Genomic DNA, 17,861 nt, shown 5'->3' on the forward strand with positions numbered 1-17,861 from the left:
AAATTTACTGTCAAGGATTATGACTAAAACGTGATATAATTTAGGATGGGGTAACTTTTTTTTGTTCTTAGGAGCCAACTTTCATACCTCCATTATGTAAGTCCCATGCTCAACTTTCTTCCATTTGATTTTCATATTGTGTTTGTGAGTATATTATGCACTAATTTAACACTTCCTGTGTTGAAAAAATTAAATTACAAATAAGCTTGAAAGAGGTTCAATTGGGAATTTATACAGTTGACCCTTGAACAGCACAGGGGTTAGGGACTCTCCTGCGCAGTTGAAAATTTGCGTGTAACTTTTGAATCCCCCAAAACTTAACTAGTAATAGCTTATTGTTGACTGGAATCCTTATCAATAACATAGTTGATTAACACATATCATGTATGTTATGTGTATTATACACTATATCCTTACAGTAAAGCTAGAAAAAATGTTATTAAGAAAATCATAAGGAAAATACATTTGCAGTCCTATACTGTGTTTGTTGAAAAAAATCTGAGTATGACTGGACCATGCAGTTCAAACTCATGTTCTTCAAGGGTCAACTGTATTCTGTTAAGTTGAAACAGAATTTTTGACTCCTTAGATATTCTTTCCTTCACAGAAAATAAACAACTTTTAATTCTTGTAGCAGTCCCTTGGCTAGTTGAGCATGTAGATTTTAGTAATAATTGGTATGTATTATCAATGTGTCAAGATGGACTTGAAGTGCATAATCACAAGGTAGCATTTACTTTTATACTTCATTGTCCTTTTAAATTAGGGGCACATTCTTTCCTTGCCCTGGATGAGAATTCTCCTGGCTGTTAGTATGACATTTTGGGGTAGTATAAACATTTCTTTCTTCATTTCAAATAGAAAAACAGAGAAATTAAAAGTGTCTTCAAATAGCAAAATTTAGAAATTAAAACATTTCATCCTAGCTATAGTGATAAGCTAGCCATCCTGACTAATAGTGAAAGCCTCAGACTTGCTTTAAAGTTTCTTTTAAGGTTTCTTCCTCTCCTTATGCTTCAATCTGTTGTAATTGGAAGAAGGTGTGGTTTGCTTTTCTTTCCCTACCTAGCTTTTATTTGTCTTCTTCTGAATTCTTAATTAATTTCTGAACTCCCCAAGCCTGCCAGTATGGGAGTGGAAGAGGGAAACTTACAATTGCCAGTTCTATCTTGATGATCTAGAGTTGGTGCTCTCCTTACTTGACTGTATGTTTTAAAGCTAACTCTATCTTATGGATGCTTTTGTGGATTGAATCTAGTTCCACAATCACTTAATGCTATGGATAATTCACCTGCAATTCTTTTGATGAAGGTGCATTTATCATTTACTCCTTCCTCAAATCCTAGGCCTCTGGTGATACCTCTAGCTTTCTGCAGAGGACTGTTCTTTCTTACTAGACAGAAACTAATATAACCTGCCAGGTTATCAGGTTGATGAAGTTCTATTCAGGCTGATGAAGTTTCTAGTATGCTGAGGCTTTTTTTAGTGAATAGGTGTTGGAATTTCTCAAATGCCATTTCTGCATCTATTTATGTGATCATATGGTTTTTCTTCTTTAGTCTGTTGAGATGGTGATTTCATTGATTTTTAAATTATAAAATATACATAAGATATACCATTTTTAAGTGTATAGTTTAGTGGCATAAATTGCATTCACATTGTGGTACTGTCACCACTATCCATCTCTAGAACTTTTTATCATCCCAAACCCAAATTCTGCACTCATTGAACAGTAACTCTCCACCCCCTCCTTTCCCCAGTTCATGATCAACACTGTTTTACTTATCTTTCTCTGTATTTAACTGTTTTTCTTTTTCTGTATTAATCTGTATTTGATCTATATACTTAACTGTTTTAGGCATCTCATGTAAATGCAATCATATAATATTTGTCCTTTGGTATCTAGCTTAACTTAGTGTATGTGTTCAGGGTCCATCCATGTAGCATGTGTCAGAATTTCATTCCCTTTTAAGTCTGAATAATATACCACATTTTGTTAATCCCTTCATTTACCGATGGACATTTGGATTATTTTCACCCTATGGCTATTGTTAATAACGCTGCTGTGAACATGAATGTACAAGTTATTTTTGTGTGTATACTCAGAAGTGGAATTGCCTGATCAATGGTAATTCTGTGTTTGGTTTTTTGGGTACCGCCATACTGATTTCCACAGCAGCTGCACCATTTTACAACCCACCTGCCTCACACCACCAGCACTATACAAGCCATCCAGTTTCTCTAAATCCATGCCAACACTTATTTCCTTCCTTATTTCTTTTCTTCCTTCCTTTCTCTCTTTTTTTAAAAAAGTTTATTTTAAGGTAGAGATAGAGTACAGGAGAGGCAGAGAAAGAGGGAGAGAGAGAACCCCAAGCAGACTTCCATGCTGTCAGCACAGAGCCTGATGCAGGGCTCAAACTAACAACTTCAAGATCATGACCTGAGTCGAAATCAAGAATTGGAAGAAGCTTAACCAACTGAGCCACCCATGTGCCCCTATCTTTTCTTTTATACCTGGTGTTGATATTTTTTATCATTTCTCTTTTTGGTTTCCCTGGTCAGACTAGCTAGAGATTTATCAATTTTATTGATCCTTACTATTAGCTTATGAAGTGTATGTCTTTGTTTATCTAATGTTAAGTTTTAGAATGTTAGTAGTAGTTCTGAGATTTACAATACGCATCTTCAACTTATCACAGTCTACCTTCAAATAATATAACATTTAGCATAAAATACAAGAATCTTACTACTCTTTACTCCTATTTTCACATTTTCCTTTATGCTGCTATTGTCATTTACTTTATTTCTACATTTGTTACAAAGCCCAAAACATATTGCTTTAAAGTATCTTTAGAAAACTTTTTAAATGTGAAAAATGTTTTGTGTTTGCTCACATATTTATCATTTACAGTGCTCTTTATTCTTTTTCATAGATTCACATTTCTGTCTGGTATTTTCTTTCCTTCTAAAGAACTTTCTTTAACATTACTCATAATGCAAATTTATTGGTGATCAATTCTCACAGCTTTTGTTTGAAAATGTTTTGTCTTCATTTAAAAAATAATCTTTCACTGGGTATTGAATTCTAGGTTGTTTCTTTCCTTTAACACTTTAAAGATGCTGTTCATCATTATTTCTGATATGAAGTTTGTTGTCTTATCTTTGTTTTTCTGTATTTAATGTGTCTCCCCATGTCCCCACCACAGCTTTTAAGATTTTTTTTATCACTATTTTTTTTAAGCAGTGTGATTATGACTTATCATTATATGGATTTCTTTATGTTTATCCTTTTATAGTTCATTGACCTTCTTGAATCTGTGGGTAGTTTTTATCAAATTTGGAAAAATTTTGGCTATAATTTTTTCAAATGCTTTCTATTTACCCCATTTTTTCCCCCTGGGACTCATACATGTTAGTCTGCTTTATACTATTATTCTATTTATTTATTTTATTTATTTCCTTTGTAATGTTTATTTATTTTTGAGACAGAGGGCAACAGAGTGCAAGTGGGGGAGGGTCAGAGAAAGAGGTCTGAGCTGTCAGCATAGAACCTGATGTGGGGCACGAACACATGAACCACGAGATCATGACCTGAGCCGAAATCAGTTGCTCAACAGACTAAGCCACCCAGGCGCCTCTATTATTCTCTTTATTTTAATGAGGGATGAGAGCTCTTTGTTTTCTATGGTTTATTTTGGAGAGTTTCTAGAGTTATATCATTATGTTCATGATCTTCTGCAGTGTTTAAAATGCTGTTAATCCCATCCAGTGAATTTCTTGTGTCAGATTGTTTTCCATGTCCACAAATTCCATTTAAAAAAGTATTTTTCATCTTTCCACATTATGCTCATGTTTTCTTTTAATTCTTTGAACATCTTTAAGGCAGGCTATATTTTCCAGTATGCTCACAATATTATTTTCTAATACACATGCTCTTCTACAACTTTGCTGCTGCCTAATCAAGACATGGCATCTGTGTCTCCTCAATTGAAATGGGTCAGGCCCTTGTGGATCTCTTGCTTGATGGTAAAGATATTATGACACTGTCATTTCTAATGCTAAGTCATAAAACGTGTATAACTTCTGCCTTGTTTTCTCTCTTTTATGTGATAACCATTTGCCTTGCTGTGAGAAAACCCACATCAAGTGGAGAAGCCCATGAAAAAATGAATCAAAGGTCAAAGCCTTAGCTAAGCTCTCATCTAACAACCAGTACCAGCTTTCTTTCCATATTAGTGAATCATCTTGGAAGCAGATCCTTTAGATCTCAAGTCAAGTTGTCACACCTGATGCTGTGTAGAACTTCCCTTCTGAGCCTTGCCCAAATTCCAGATTCATAAAATAATGATTATTTTTTAAGCCAGAAAGTTTTTTTTAATGTTTATTTATTTTTGAAAGACAGAGACAGAGACAGAGCATGAGTGGGGGAGGGGCAGAGAGAGACAGAAACACAGAATCCAAAGCAGGCTCCAGGCTCTGAGCTGTCAGCATAGAGCCTGACACAGGTCTTGAACCCACGAGCTGAGAGGTCATAACCTAAACCGAAGTCCGATGCTTAACTGACAGAGCCACTCAGGTGCCCCTAAGCCACAAAGTTTTGAATGGTTTGCTATATACATGTAGGTATTTATATTTTCTCTTTTAATTCTATCATCTCAGGACACTTCTTCAGAACAGTGGTGTATAACTGGGGAGAAGTTCTGACTCCTTTGAGAATATGATGGAAGCTAAAAAGCATCTTCCATGAAAATTAATACATACCCGTTCATGTGGGTTTTCTTTTTGAGCTGTCCGTGGACATCTGGTGATCATCCCTATGGAGGGCTCGGGGCCCTCTCAAATCTTCTGTTATGTTAGCTGATTATTTTTTAAATTTTTACTTATAGTTAACATACAGTACAATATTGGTTTCAGGAATAGAATTCGATGATTCATCACTTATGTCCCACTCCCAGTGCTCATCTTAACAACTGTCCTCCTTATTACCCATCACCCATCTAGCCCACACCCCGCCCATCTCTCTCCATCAACCCTCAGTTTGTTCTCTATCTTAAGAGTCCCTTGTGGTGACTTTCCCTCTCTCTCTCCTTGTTTCCCCCCACTTTATGTTCATCTGTTTTGCTTTTTTGAATTCCACAGTGAGTGAAATCATATGGTATTTGCCTTTCCCTGACTGACTTATTTCACCTAGCATGTATCATGCTCTATCCACGCCATTGCAAATGTAAAGATTTCATTCTTTTTGCTGGCTGAGTAATATTCCAATGTCTATATGTAGCACATCTTCCTTACCCATTCATCAGCTGATGGACATTTGAGCTCTTTCTATAGTTTAGCTATTGTTGATAATGCTGCTATATACATTGAGGTGTATGTACCTGTTTCAATCTGTATTTTTGTATCCTTTGAGTAAATACCTAGTAGTTCAATTACTGTATCATAGGATGGTTCTATTTTTTACTTTTTGAGAAACCTTCATATAGTTTTCCAGAGTGGCTGCCCCAGTTTGCATTCCTACCAATAGTGCAAGAGGGGTCCCATTTTCCACATCCTTGCCAACATCTGTTGTTTCCTGAGTTGTTAGTTTTAGATACTCTGACTGGTGTGAAGTATATCTCAGTGTGGTTTTGATTTGTATTTCCCTGATGATGAGTGCTGTTGAGCATCTTTTCATGTGTCTGTTAGTTATCCGGATGTCTTCTTTGGAAAGTGTCTCTTCATGTCTTCTATCCATTTCTTAACTGGATTATCTTTGTTTGATAAGTTCTTTATAGATTTTAGATACTAACCCTTTGTCAGATAGGTCATTTGCAAATATCTTTTCCCATTCTGTAGGTTACCTTTTAGTTTTGTTGATTGTTTCCTTTGCTATGCAGAAGTTTTTTTATCTTGATGAAGTCCGAGAATAGTTCATGTTTGCTTTTGTCTCTGTTGCCTCTGGCAATGTGTCCGTAAAAAATTGCTCCAGCTGAGGTCAGAAAGACTGCTGCTTGTGTTGTCCTCTAGAATTTTGATGGATTCCCGCATCACATTTAGGTCTTTCATCCATTTTGAATTTATTTTTGTGTATGGTGTAAGAAAGTGGTCCAGTTTCATTCTTATGCATGTTGATGTTGAGTTTTCCCAGCACCGTTTGTTGAAGACACCATCTTTTTTCCATTGTATATTCTTTCCTGCTCTGTTGAAGATTAGTTGACCTTATGGTTGTGGGTCCATTTCTGGGTTTTCTATTCTGTTCCATTGATCTATGTGTCTGTTTTTGTGCCAGTACCATACTGCCTTAATGACTACAGATTTGTAATACAGCTTGAAGTTAGGAATCATGATGCTTCCAGCTTTGGTTTTCTTTTTCAGGATTGCTTTGGGGTCTTTCAGGACTATATGGGGTCTTTCCTGGTTCCATACAGATTTTAGAATTGTTTGTTCTAGCTCTGTGAAGAATGCTGGTGGTATTTTTATAGGGATTGCATTGAATGTGTAAGTTGCTTTGGGTAATATAGACATTTTAACAATGTTTGTTCTTGTAATCCATACGCATGGAATGTTTTTCCATTTCTTTGCATCCTCCTTAATTTCTTTCGTAAGCATTCTATAGTTTTCAGAATACAGATCTCTAACTCTTTGGTTAGGTTTATTTATTCCTAGGTATCTTACGGTTTTTGGTGCAATTATAAATGGGATTGATTCCTTGATTTCTTTTTCTGCTGCTTCGTTATTGGTGTATACAAATGCAGTGGATTTCTGTATGTTGATTTTATAACCTGTGGCTTTGCTGAATACATATATTAGTTCTAGCAATTTTTTGATGGGGTCTTTCAGGTTTTCTGCAGAGAATATTATGTTATCTGCAAACAGTGTAAGTGTGACTTCTTCCTTACCAATTTAGATGCCTTTTATTTCATTTTGTTGTCTGATTGCTGAGGCTAAGACTTCCAGCACTATGTTAAATAGTAATGGTGAGAGTGGACATCCTTGTTTTGTTCCTGACTATATAGGAAAAGCTCTCAAGTTTTTCCCCATTGAGGATGGTATTAGCTGTGGGTCTTTCATATACGGCTTTTGTGATGTTGAGGTATGTTCCATCTATTCCTACTTTGTTGAGGGTTTTTATCAAGAATGGATGCTAGTTTTTCAAATGGGTTTTCTGCATCTCCTGAGAGGAGTATATGGTTCTTACCCTTTCTTGTATTAATGTGGTGTATCATGTTGATTGATGTGCAAACATTGGGCTGATAGTGAACCATGATCAAGTGGAATTTCTTTCTACTTACCTACAAATCCCACTTGATCGTGGTGAATAATTCTTTTAATGTACTGTTGAATTTGACTTGCTAGTATCTTGTTGAGAATTTTTGTATCCAGGTTCATCAGGGATATTGGCCTGTAATTCTCCCTTTTAGTGGTGTCTTTGTCTTGTCTGGTATCAAGGTAATGCTGGCGTCGTGGAATGAGTTTGGAAGTTTTCCTTCCATGTCTCTTTTTTGGAACACTTTGAGAAGAATTGGTATTAACTCTTCTATAAATACCAGGTAGAATTCACTTGTAAATCCATCTGGTCCTAGACTTTATTTTTTGGTAGTTTTTTGATTACCAATTCAATTTCATTACTTGTAATCATTCTATTCTGATATTCTATTTCCATTTCTTCCAGATTGCCCAGTTCGTTGGCATATAATTTTTTATAATATTCTCTTATAATTGTATTTCTGTGATATTGGTTGTTATCTCTATTTCATTTGTGATTTTATTTATTTGGGTCCTTTCTCTTACTTTTGAGAAGTCTGGCTAGGGGTTTATTAATTTTATTAATTCTTTCTAAGAGCCAGCTGTTAATTTTGTTGATCTGTTTTTTTGTTTGCTTCTATATTGTTTTTTCTGCTCTAATCTTTATTATTTCCCTTCTCCTACTGGCTTTAGGCTTTATTTGCTGTTCCTTTTCTAGGTCTTTTAGGTTTAAGGTTAGGTTGTATATTTGAGACTTTTCTTGCTTCTTGAGGTAGACCTGTATTGCAATATACTTTTCTCTTAGGACTGCCTTTGCTGCATCCCAAAGGGTTTGGACTGTCGTGTTTTCATTTGCTTCCATCTATTTTTTATTTCTTCTCTAATTTCCTGGTTAGCCCATTCATTATTTAGTAGAATATTATTTAGCCTCCATGTATTTGTGATCTTTCCAAATTTTTTCTTGTGGTTGACTGCAAGTTTCATAGCGTTGTGGTCTGAAAATATGCATGGTATAATCTCAGTCTTTTTGTATTTGTTGAGGGCTGATCTTTGACTCAGTATGTGATCTCTTCTAGAGAGTGTCCCATGTGCACTTCAAAAGAATGTGTATTCTCTTGTTTTAGGATAAACTGTTCCAAATATATCTGTTAAGTCCATTCGTCCAATGTGTCAATCAAAGCCATAGTTTCCTTGTTGATTTTCTTCTGGATAATCTGTCCATTGATGTAAATAGGGTGTTAAAGTCCCCTACTATTATTGTATTATTACCAATGAGTTTCTTCATGTTTGTTATTAATTGACTTGTATATTTGGGTGCTCTCAAGTTGGGGGCATCAATATTTATAATTTTTAGATCTTTTAAATATATAGACCCCTTAATTATGATATAATCCTCTTCTTCATCCCTTGTTACAGTCTTTGGTTTAAAATCTAGTTTGTCTGATATAAATACGGCTACTCCAGCTTTCTTTTGATGTCCATGAACATGATAGATGGTTCTCCATCCCTTCACTTTCAATCTAGAGGTGTCTTTAGGTTTAAATTGAGTCTCTTGTAGGCAGCATGTAGATGGGTCTTGTTTTTTGTTTTTTTTTTAATCCATTTTGATACACAGTATCTTTTGATTAGAGTATTTAGTGCATTTACATTCAATGATTTTTGAAAGATAGGAATTTATTGCCATTATGTTACCTATAAAGTTGGTGTTTCTGGTGATGTTCTCTGTTCCTTTCTAATCTTTGTTTCTTTGGTCTTTTGTTCCCCACTCAGAGAGTCCCCTTTAATATATCCTGCTGGGCTGGTTTAGTGGTCATGAACTTCTTTAGTTTTTGTTTGTCTGGGAAACTCTTTATCTCTCCTTCTATTCTGAATGACAGCCCTGCTGGATAAAGTATTCTTGGGTGCATATTTTTCCCATTCAGCATGTTGAATGTATCCTGCCATTCCCTCTCAATTACCAAGTTTCTGTGAACATATCTGCTGTGAATCTGATCTGTTTTCCCTTGTAGGTTAAGGACTTTTTTTCCTTTGCTGCTTTCAGGATTCTTTCCTTGTCTGTGTATTTTGTGAATTTGACTATGATATGTCTAGGTCATCACCCAGTTTTGGTTGAATTTAATGGGAGTTCTCTGTGCTTCTTGGATTTCGATGTCTGTGTCTTTACTCAAATTAGGGACATTTTCAGCTATAATTTTCTCAAACCTTTGCCCCTTTTTTGTCTCTCTTCATCTTCTGGGACTCGTGTGATGTAAATGTTACTATGTCTTAAGAAGTCTCTGAGTTCCCTAAGTCTACCTTTGTGATTGAAACTTTTCTTTCCCTCTTCTTTTCAGCTTCATTATTTTCCATAATTTTATCTTCTGTATCACTGATTTGTTTCTCTACTTCATCCATCCATCTTTGTTATGGCATCCATTCAGGCTTGCATCTAAGTTATAGTATTTTTAACTTAGGTCTGACTAGATTTTAGTTCCTTTACTTCTGCAGTAAGGGATTCTCTAGTGTCTTCCCTGCTTTTTTCAAGCCCAGCTAGTATTCTTACAGTTGTTGTTTTAAATTCTAGTTTAGACATCTTCTCTGTTTTTATTAAATCCCTGGTCATCACTTCTTCCTGTTCTTTCCTTTGAGGTGAATTCCTCTGTCTTGTCATTTTGGAGATGAAAGGAAAAAAAAAAGGGGGGAGCTAGATCCTGGGCGTGTTTTTGTCTGCTTGTTAAGTGAAGCTTGATCCAAAATAATAATAATAACAATAACAATTATAGTAATAGTAAAATTTTAAAAATTGCTGTTTCTGTATCAAAAAAAAAACAAAAACCCAAAACCCCGAAAGGAAGTTAAATCCTGTTTCCCTTAGAGTTGAAGCTTTGCAGCACTCTGTGATCAGTAGACTTGGTGTGTGCAAGGGGTTTATGCTGGTCTTCTGGGGGTGTGGCCTGTTGAGCTGATTCTCAGGTGTACTTGCCCTAGTAGAGATGTACCTGCAGGGCAGTCAGGGCTTGGTGTATGTGGCTCCAGCCTCCACTTGGTGGCACTGTTTAGCTCACTGAGCTGATGAGTGGGGTGAAAATGGCAATCTCCCCCTATTTCATCCCGGATGGGGGAGTTTGCGCCTTTCACTCTTCAGGAAGCACTCACAGAAGAGCAAACAATCATTCCTCGTCTGTCCCCAGCTTCTGCCATATCTTCACCTTTACCCTGCCTACCTCTGAGCTGTCCATGTGGCTATTTCATCTTTTAGACATCTGCAAGGCACAGACTCTCTGACCCCCTGGGGTGGGGGGAGGATCTCACTGCACTGTAGCCCAGGGCTGGTTTGTCCCAGAAAATAGTCACGTGACCTCACAGTGGTTAGGAATTTTTGGGAAAGTGCAGCACAAGGCCGGTGCCAAAGTTTGCTGCCTTTAGCTAGTGTCCCCATTCCTATGTTAGTGAACAGGGCACTTCAATGGCGCTGCCATGTCTTCTGCCCCCAGAGAGGCTGGGCCACCTCTCCCAAGTGCACTGCAAGCAGGGGAATTGTTTTGCCCCTTGCAACCCAGAGGATCCTCAGACCAATCTGCTGGCTCCTGGGTCTCCGCCCTCCTTCCCCACTGGAGCATATCGCTAAGTCCACCAGGCATGAACTGGATTCAGATTCTGGCTCTGCATAGCTAGATGTGTGACTGAGACTGTTTGCTTAACCCGAATCTGAGCTCAGTTTCCTCATCTGTAGTGTGGGCGTGATAATGTATTAAATAGGCATGAGAACTGGTAACAGAGCTTCTAATAACAGTGCTTTAAACAGAGTGGAGGGGCGACAGGGTGGCTCAGTTGGTTGAGTGTCGGTCAGGTCATGATCTCACTAATTGTGAGATTGTGCCCCTCCCCCCCAATAAATAAATAAACAAGGTGGGAATTTATTTTCTCTCCCTCTTCATATAAGTGGAGCGTGGCAATTCAGGAATGGTATGGTAGCCCTACAGTGTTTTGTAGACCCAGATTCCTTCTCTTTGCATTCTTAGTTCATGAGTTCTGTCCTCAAGGTTACCTCATGATTCAAGATGCCTATTGGAATTCTACCCATTATGTCCATATCCCAGGTAGCAGGAAGGAGTAGGTGGAGAAGGTAAAGGGGGATGTCTTCCTTTAAAAAAACCTTTCTTGGGGCATCTGGGTGGCTCAGTCGGTTAAGTGTCCGACTTCAGCTCAGGTCATGATCTCATGGCTCGTGGGTTTGAGCCCTGTGTTGGACTCTGTGCTGACAGCTTGGAGCCTGGAGCCTGCTTCGGTTTCTGTGTCTCCCTCTCTCTCTGCGCTCTCTCTCTCTCTCTTGCAAATAAAAAAAAATAAACATTAAAAACTTGATTTATAGGGACGCCTGGGTGGCTCAGTTGGTTAAGTGTCCAACTTCAACTTAGGTCATAATCTCACAGTTCATGGGTTCAAGCCTTGCATTGGGTTCTGTGCTGACAGCTCAGAGCCTGGAGCCTGCTTCGGATTCTGTGTCTCCCTCTCTCCTTTCCCCTCCCCTGCTCATGCTCAAAAAATAAACATTAAGAAATTTTTTAAAAATTTAAAAAAACCTTTCTTTATAAAATACAGTCATTTGGTGTAAATCTAATTGGCCATAACTTAGTCATGTCGTCATATCTAGCTTTAAGGGAAGCTAGGGAATATAGTCTTTTAGTAGAATGCCATAAAGAAAGAAGGGAACAGGGGCTGTTAGGTTGTCAACCTGGAATGTCTATCTCTAATGTCTTCTCTTGCAATTTCATGGGTTCCCAATGAATTGAAAAATTATTCAGGAGTCAGCAGGTGGAGACCAAAGTATCACCCTTGTAAAACTGACAATGCTGATGTTTGAGAAAGGGGCTTACATCTACAGTTAAGTGTATTTGCTAACATTGAACCCTAGAATTAAACAGACTTGCCCATCCAGTTATGAAGGTGCTAGACCAGGTAGAGCCTGCCTCTATTAAATTTGTGGCATGAAGGAACAAAGTCAATGTGTACCTCCTGCCAGCAGCTCTTTCTCAGCAGAAAGGGAGTCATGGGTGAGGAATAGCGAGGCTGGGAATGTTACTTATGTCATCAGAAATGGGGACATGTTACCCCCTCTCTCTTTCCTTCCTATAGTACTTTACCCTAAATGTTTAGCACAATGCTTGGCTTACAGAGTATGGTGATTATTATTATAATGATGATTTGAGCAATTTAAGTAGCTGCCATGATGTCTCATAATCTACGCATTTAATCTTCCCACATGCATTGCTATTTGACACATAGCATGGTTTTCTGTGCAGTGTTAGTTTTTACATTCACCATGAGATAAAATTGATAAATAATTTTAAAAGGCTTTATGGGTACATTTTAGAGTAATAGTTTTTAAACTTTTCGTGAGGTCACAGTTTCTTTTGCAAATGTAATGAAATTATATAATTATGTAATCAGATTATCATATTAAATATGATTTCTGGGAATACATGGATCCCAATTTACGGCAGATAAAATTTAAAGAACTACAGACACGTACATATTCCTGCAAATTGGTACCAATGATTGTTGAGTAAGTTAAGTATGATTAATTAACAGCAAGGTGATATGTGTTAAGGTCATGTGAAGCAGATAGACACATCTTTCAACTTCAACTGTGCCTGCCTGCATACTAGCTTTTTTACCTTCAGTCAGTTAATATTAACCTGAGTGTTACTGGTTGCTTTTTTTTAAAATCAGTAAAATGAAGGTGGTAATGGCTTCTGTATCCAGGGTTGAGAAGTGAATTAAATAATACATAAAAAGCTTTGCTTCTGGGCCAAAGTTCATTTGCTATTTTGTACTTGTTGCTGTTGTCTTTATAATCATTTGTTTTGTTGTTATTCTTTGCTTTTCTAACCTCATCCTGATTATCTTTTATGTTCCAGTGACTAAGTTATCTTAAATTTCATAACTTGGAGATAAAATTATTCTGAACAGCGGAAAGCTTGGCTCTTTAGATCTGCTTTTGTTAAAAAAGAAAAGCAAAAGTCTTCAAGAGTAATCTTCATGATCTTTGATCTCTCCATAATAAGAAAGACCTTTTACTGCCTGCTTCTGGTTCATCAGGAAAAGATCTTTTGTATGCCCTTCAAAATTTGCCCTCTTCCCTTGCTTCCTCTCATGTCTCCTTCCTGGCCCAACAGAAAGAGAAAGATGTCAGTTTGATACCTCTGGCCTCTTCTGAAAACCTGGTAATGGTATTTATCCTGTCAGCGATTCCTGGGTACTTAGTGTTTTACATCTTGATCTGTCTTTATTATTTGAAGAAAAGTCCTTAACTTTCCCCATTTGTTTTTGATGAATAGCTTGGGCTATAGAAGTTTGGTCCCCACACTAAGAGCTACAGATCCCCTGCTGTTTTTATTGGTTGACTTTTGACACAGACTACTTCTGTTCAAGGAGCTCATTGTTAATAAGTTAGTGCCAGTTTATACCAGAACTTAACTTTTAAAGCATGTTTAAATAGACTTCTTAATGGGTTTTTTTGGTTGATGTTTAAAATTGTCTAGTGTTTTTTTTTTCCCCTAATGACCCAAATAGCACATGCTTAATGTAAAAAAAAAATTATTCCAAAAATATATAAATCATAAAAAAAAATAAAGCTCTCTCATAGATCTGTTCCACCAAAATAGTCCCTTTTAGTGTTTTTGTATGATTCTATCTACATCTTTTTATATATATATGTAATGTATACCTATACATATATGTAGGTGTATATGCCTTTAAAATTTTTTTTGTTTTCCCCAAAATGCAATCCTTCTGTATATACTGTTTTGTAATCTGCCTTTTTACCTAACCTGTATATGTGTGTGATTATTTGAAATAGTTATATAGGATTTCATTGAATAGATACAACTAATTACCTATTGAGGTGGATATTTGAGTTTATAATTTTTTAGTAATTTAACCCCAGGATGGTAAACATTTTTTCTGCATCCATTTTTAAGTATTTGTGTTATTTTTGTTTTTTAATGTATTCTCAGAAGTTGAATTCATGGGTCAAAGGCTGTGTGCCTTACCAGCTTCATTATGACAGTAACTTTTTCTAATCAAATTTGGATATTATCAGTCATTTTAATATTTTTAATATGATAAGAAAACTAATGTCTATGTATTTTAATTTATATTTCTTTGATTATTAGAGATTAAAACATTTTCATGTTTTTTGGCTACTTGCTTTTTTTTCTGAGATTAATTTTGTGTTATATAGTCTTTGCTTCTCTTCCTAAGATATATATATATTTTAAAAACAGAATTTTATTTCTTGCATTACATAATATATTTTCCTTTAAAACTACACTATTATTGTACAGTATGTGCTGTAATATATGTTTATATATTATAAAGTTATAAATGATTTTAGTTTTGTTGGACTTAATTTCTTACTTAGCTAGTTATTTTCAAATATTGATATAGGAAATTAAGTAATTAACTAGTAAAAAAAAAAAACCAAGTTTTTTAGAGTAACTTTTTTGTGTAAAACATAAATGAAGAGGACTGAAATTCTTAATGCTGTTTGCATGTTAAGGTACCTATTTTAGCTCAACTGTTTTTAATTTACTCACATCTGGTTCTTGACCATGTTCTAGATAAGAGATGCCTGTATGAATGTGTATCTGTATTTTTACTTGTTCTTCATTTTCATCATTGTTGAAATGAAATGGAAATTGTTGATTGAAGTACTCATTTGAGTGAACTGCGATCAGAAGATGTTTTGGATATAATCTTCCCACGTGATAAAGAACATGTTTTTATTTTATTGCTTTTAGAAGAAAAACAACAGTGAAGACATTATGTATTTATGCAGACTACAAATCTGATGAAAGCTATACTCCAAGCAAGATCTCGGTCAGAGTAGGAAATAATTTTCACAATCTTCAAGAAATTCGGGTATGTCTTTCACATTTTTAAAAATATGTTTTCCTGTAACTCTTGCTCTTTAGAGAATGGTTACATTTGACTTTAGATTAGACAGATTAAAATGTTAATATATAAATGGAAAATTGTTAATATATAAGAAAACATTTTAAATTTTTTATATTTAATTTTTTTTTAATTCTGATTGTCATTTTAATTTTTTCCCAGTGTTTTATTATGGAAATTTTTAGACATACAGGAAAATTTAAAGAATTATATAGTGAATCCCAGTATACCCATCTCTTAAATTCTATCTATAATTGTTAATGTTCTGCTGTATTTGCATTATTATAATCTGTCCATCAATTCATCTAGTTTTTATATGCAATTCAAAATAAGTTGCAGATATTTGTACATATCACCCCAAATACTTCAGCATGATATATGATAACTAGAGTTATGAATATTTGCTTCAGGTTCTTATTTTAAGGTACAATGTATATTTGTTTTGCACAATCTTAATTATGTATTATTTGGTGAATTTTGACAAATGCAAACATACGTATAACCCCAACTTCTATTAAGATATAGAATATTTTCTTTACCCCATAAAATTCCCTCATATTCCTTCCCAGTCAATCTCCATCTCTATCCTACTCTCAGAGGTAAGTGTTGCTCTAATTTCATTTGTTCATTCATTCATTTTATAGATCAGTTTTGCCTGTTATATAGCATGTCATATAAATGAAATCACAAAAGGTGTAACTTTTTGTAAGGCTTCTTTCATTCAGCCTAATTTTTTGACATTTCATCCTTGTGTTTGCATGTATCAGTACTTCATTCTTTTATATTCTGGAGTTATAGTCCATTGTTTGAATATATCCCAATTTATTTATGTACTATATAACTTTTTGAAGCTATTAAGATAATGCTTTTGTGACTTGAATGTTACTAGTCCCAACACGTTTACATTTCATGTACTTTGAATGAGTTTGAAATTTGTATTTATAAAGTTCTGGCCCTTTGCATTTTTTCCTTGTCAGGAAATCTTTGAGCTCAAATAATCATTAAAATCTTTTAAATTAGGTAGTTCTGAGAGATCTGGAAGCACCTGTGATGTTTGAAAGACTTCTGGCTAATTTGTGGCCTGGACTCTTATTTGACTTAGTGTTTATAAGATCTGCCTCTACATTTATATTTCTTCCCTGAGTTAGTAATAAAATACTTAATAAAAATCACATATATTTTCATTATTTACTCAATGAATGTGGTGTTGTTCTCTTGTGAAATTTGTTTATGTATTGACAAATAAGAATAAGAACATTTTCATCCACAGGTATTTTGGTTTTTTGTTTTGTTTTGTTTTTTTCATCCTTCTTTGAGTTAAGTTTGTTACTTTTTGAGATGACCACCTGGTCTTATTAATGTTCATTTACTTTTTTTTTTTTTAATGTTTTTATTTATTTTTGAGAGAGAAAGAGACAGAATGCAAGCAGGGGAGGGGCAGAGAGAGAGGGAGACACAGAACCCAAAGCAGGCTCCATCCAGACTCCAAGCTGTCAACACAGAGCCTGATACAGGGCTCAATCTCATAAACTGTGAGATCATGACCTGAGCCAAAGTTAGACACTTAACCAACTGAGCCACCCAAAAGCCCCTAAACCAAAAGTATAAACCAGTGTAAACAAAGTATAAACTTTGTTAGTTTCTTCATTCATCCCAGTGCTTTTTCATTCAGAATATTTTAAATTCTTTTTATTATCGTAATTACATTGGACCTTTTGCTAGCCCTTCTTTTAGTCATATATGATATGTTTAATCAGTGTTTAAAGTACTTTAAAGATGCGAGATATGTACTTCTTATACTTAAACATTTTGTATTTATCACATGATTGGGTCACTCATATTTATAAGCCTTTTTGTATCATATCTGGCTTGTTTTGTTTTAAAATTAAAGATTTGTCCCGTAAGTCCTCAGGCAGGTTGAAATATGTGACACACAAAATGTTTTGATCCAAAATGTGTGTGGCCTATATTTGAAATGTCCACTAGATGTCACTGTTGTCCTTTAATTGATGGTTTCTGTCTAGTTGTTAAGCCCTCAAGTAGTCTTAGTTGTAACTTATTTTTCTTTGAGTATATTTATTCAAAAATTATTTCATGCATTTTGGGAAATGTACATCCTCATAGATGATTTCTAGCTTTATGTATTAAATATATATATTGTATTCTGTTGTAAATTAGAGAAACTTGAAATGATATTTGGACCATTGCAGATACTTTTAATCTAGTTTTGCTTCTATTCTATCATTTAAGTACTGAAACATTAGCCATATAGAATAAGGGCTCTTTTAGGTAGTCTCTTAATTTTATTCCAAGTGTGTTTATATTTCTGTGTAGTGACCACACAGCCTCATGAGGCCAGTAATACTAAATATTACCAGGTGATAATGTAAGTTGTTTTCCTGAAAAATTTAATGAACATACTGCTTTTCTGCCACAGTTCTCACTAAGGAACCATAATTTTTGTATTTTGCTTTAAAATATTAGTACCGCCTTTGCAGCTCATGATATAAAGTATACTTTATCTTTTAATTATATGTCTTTACATGTGATTTACTTTATTTACCTGTTTTTCTAAGTTAAAGAAATAATCTGTTATTACTTTGTTTTTTAAGGGAAGATAAGCAGATTATGATTTTATTTCCTACTCTATAGGATCTAAATTGTTATTTCTAAAAAATTCTTCTAACTCAGATGCT

At 35.1% G+C, this 17,861-nt stretch overlaps 1 protein-coding gene across 8 annotated transcripts in view; it reads left to right on the forward strand.

The window, feature by feature from the left end:
* Nucleotides 1-17,861, forward strand: part of ANAPC10 (anaphase promoting complex subunit 10) — a 312,895-nt gene that overhangs the window by 37,038 nt on the left and 257,996 nt on the right. For 7 of the 8 annotated variants that reach the window (XM_011281634.4, XM_003984976.6, XM_045055811.1 and 4 more), the window contains exon 4: nucleotides 15,012-15,132. In XM_011281634.4, coding sequence (XP_011279936.1) covers nucleotides 15,012-15,132 — 121 coding nt within the window. Of the gene's footprint in view, nucleotides 1-15,011; nucleotides 15,133-15,734; nucleotides 15,765-17,861 lie in introns of all 8 variants that reach the window. The other variant, XM_019828911.2, reaches the window with a different exon arrangement.

This window comes from Felis catus, chromosome B1 (genome assembly GCF_018350175.1).
Source record: "Felis catus isolate Fca126 chromosome B1, F.catus_Fca126_mat1.0, whole genome shotgun sequence".
In the NCBI taxonomy this organism is placed as follows: domain Eukaryota; kingdom Metazoa; phylum Chordata; class Mammalia; order Carnivora; family Felidae; genus Felis; species Felis catus.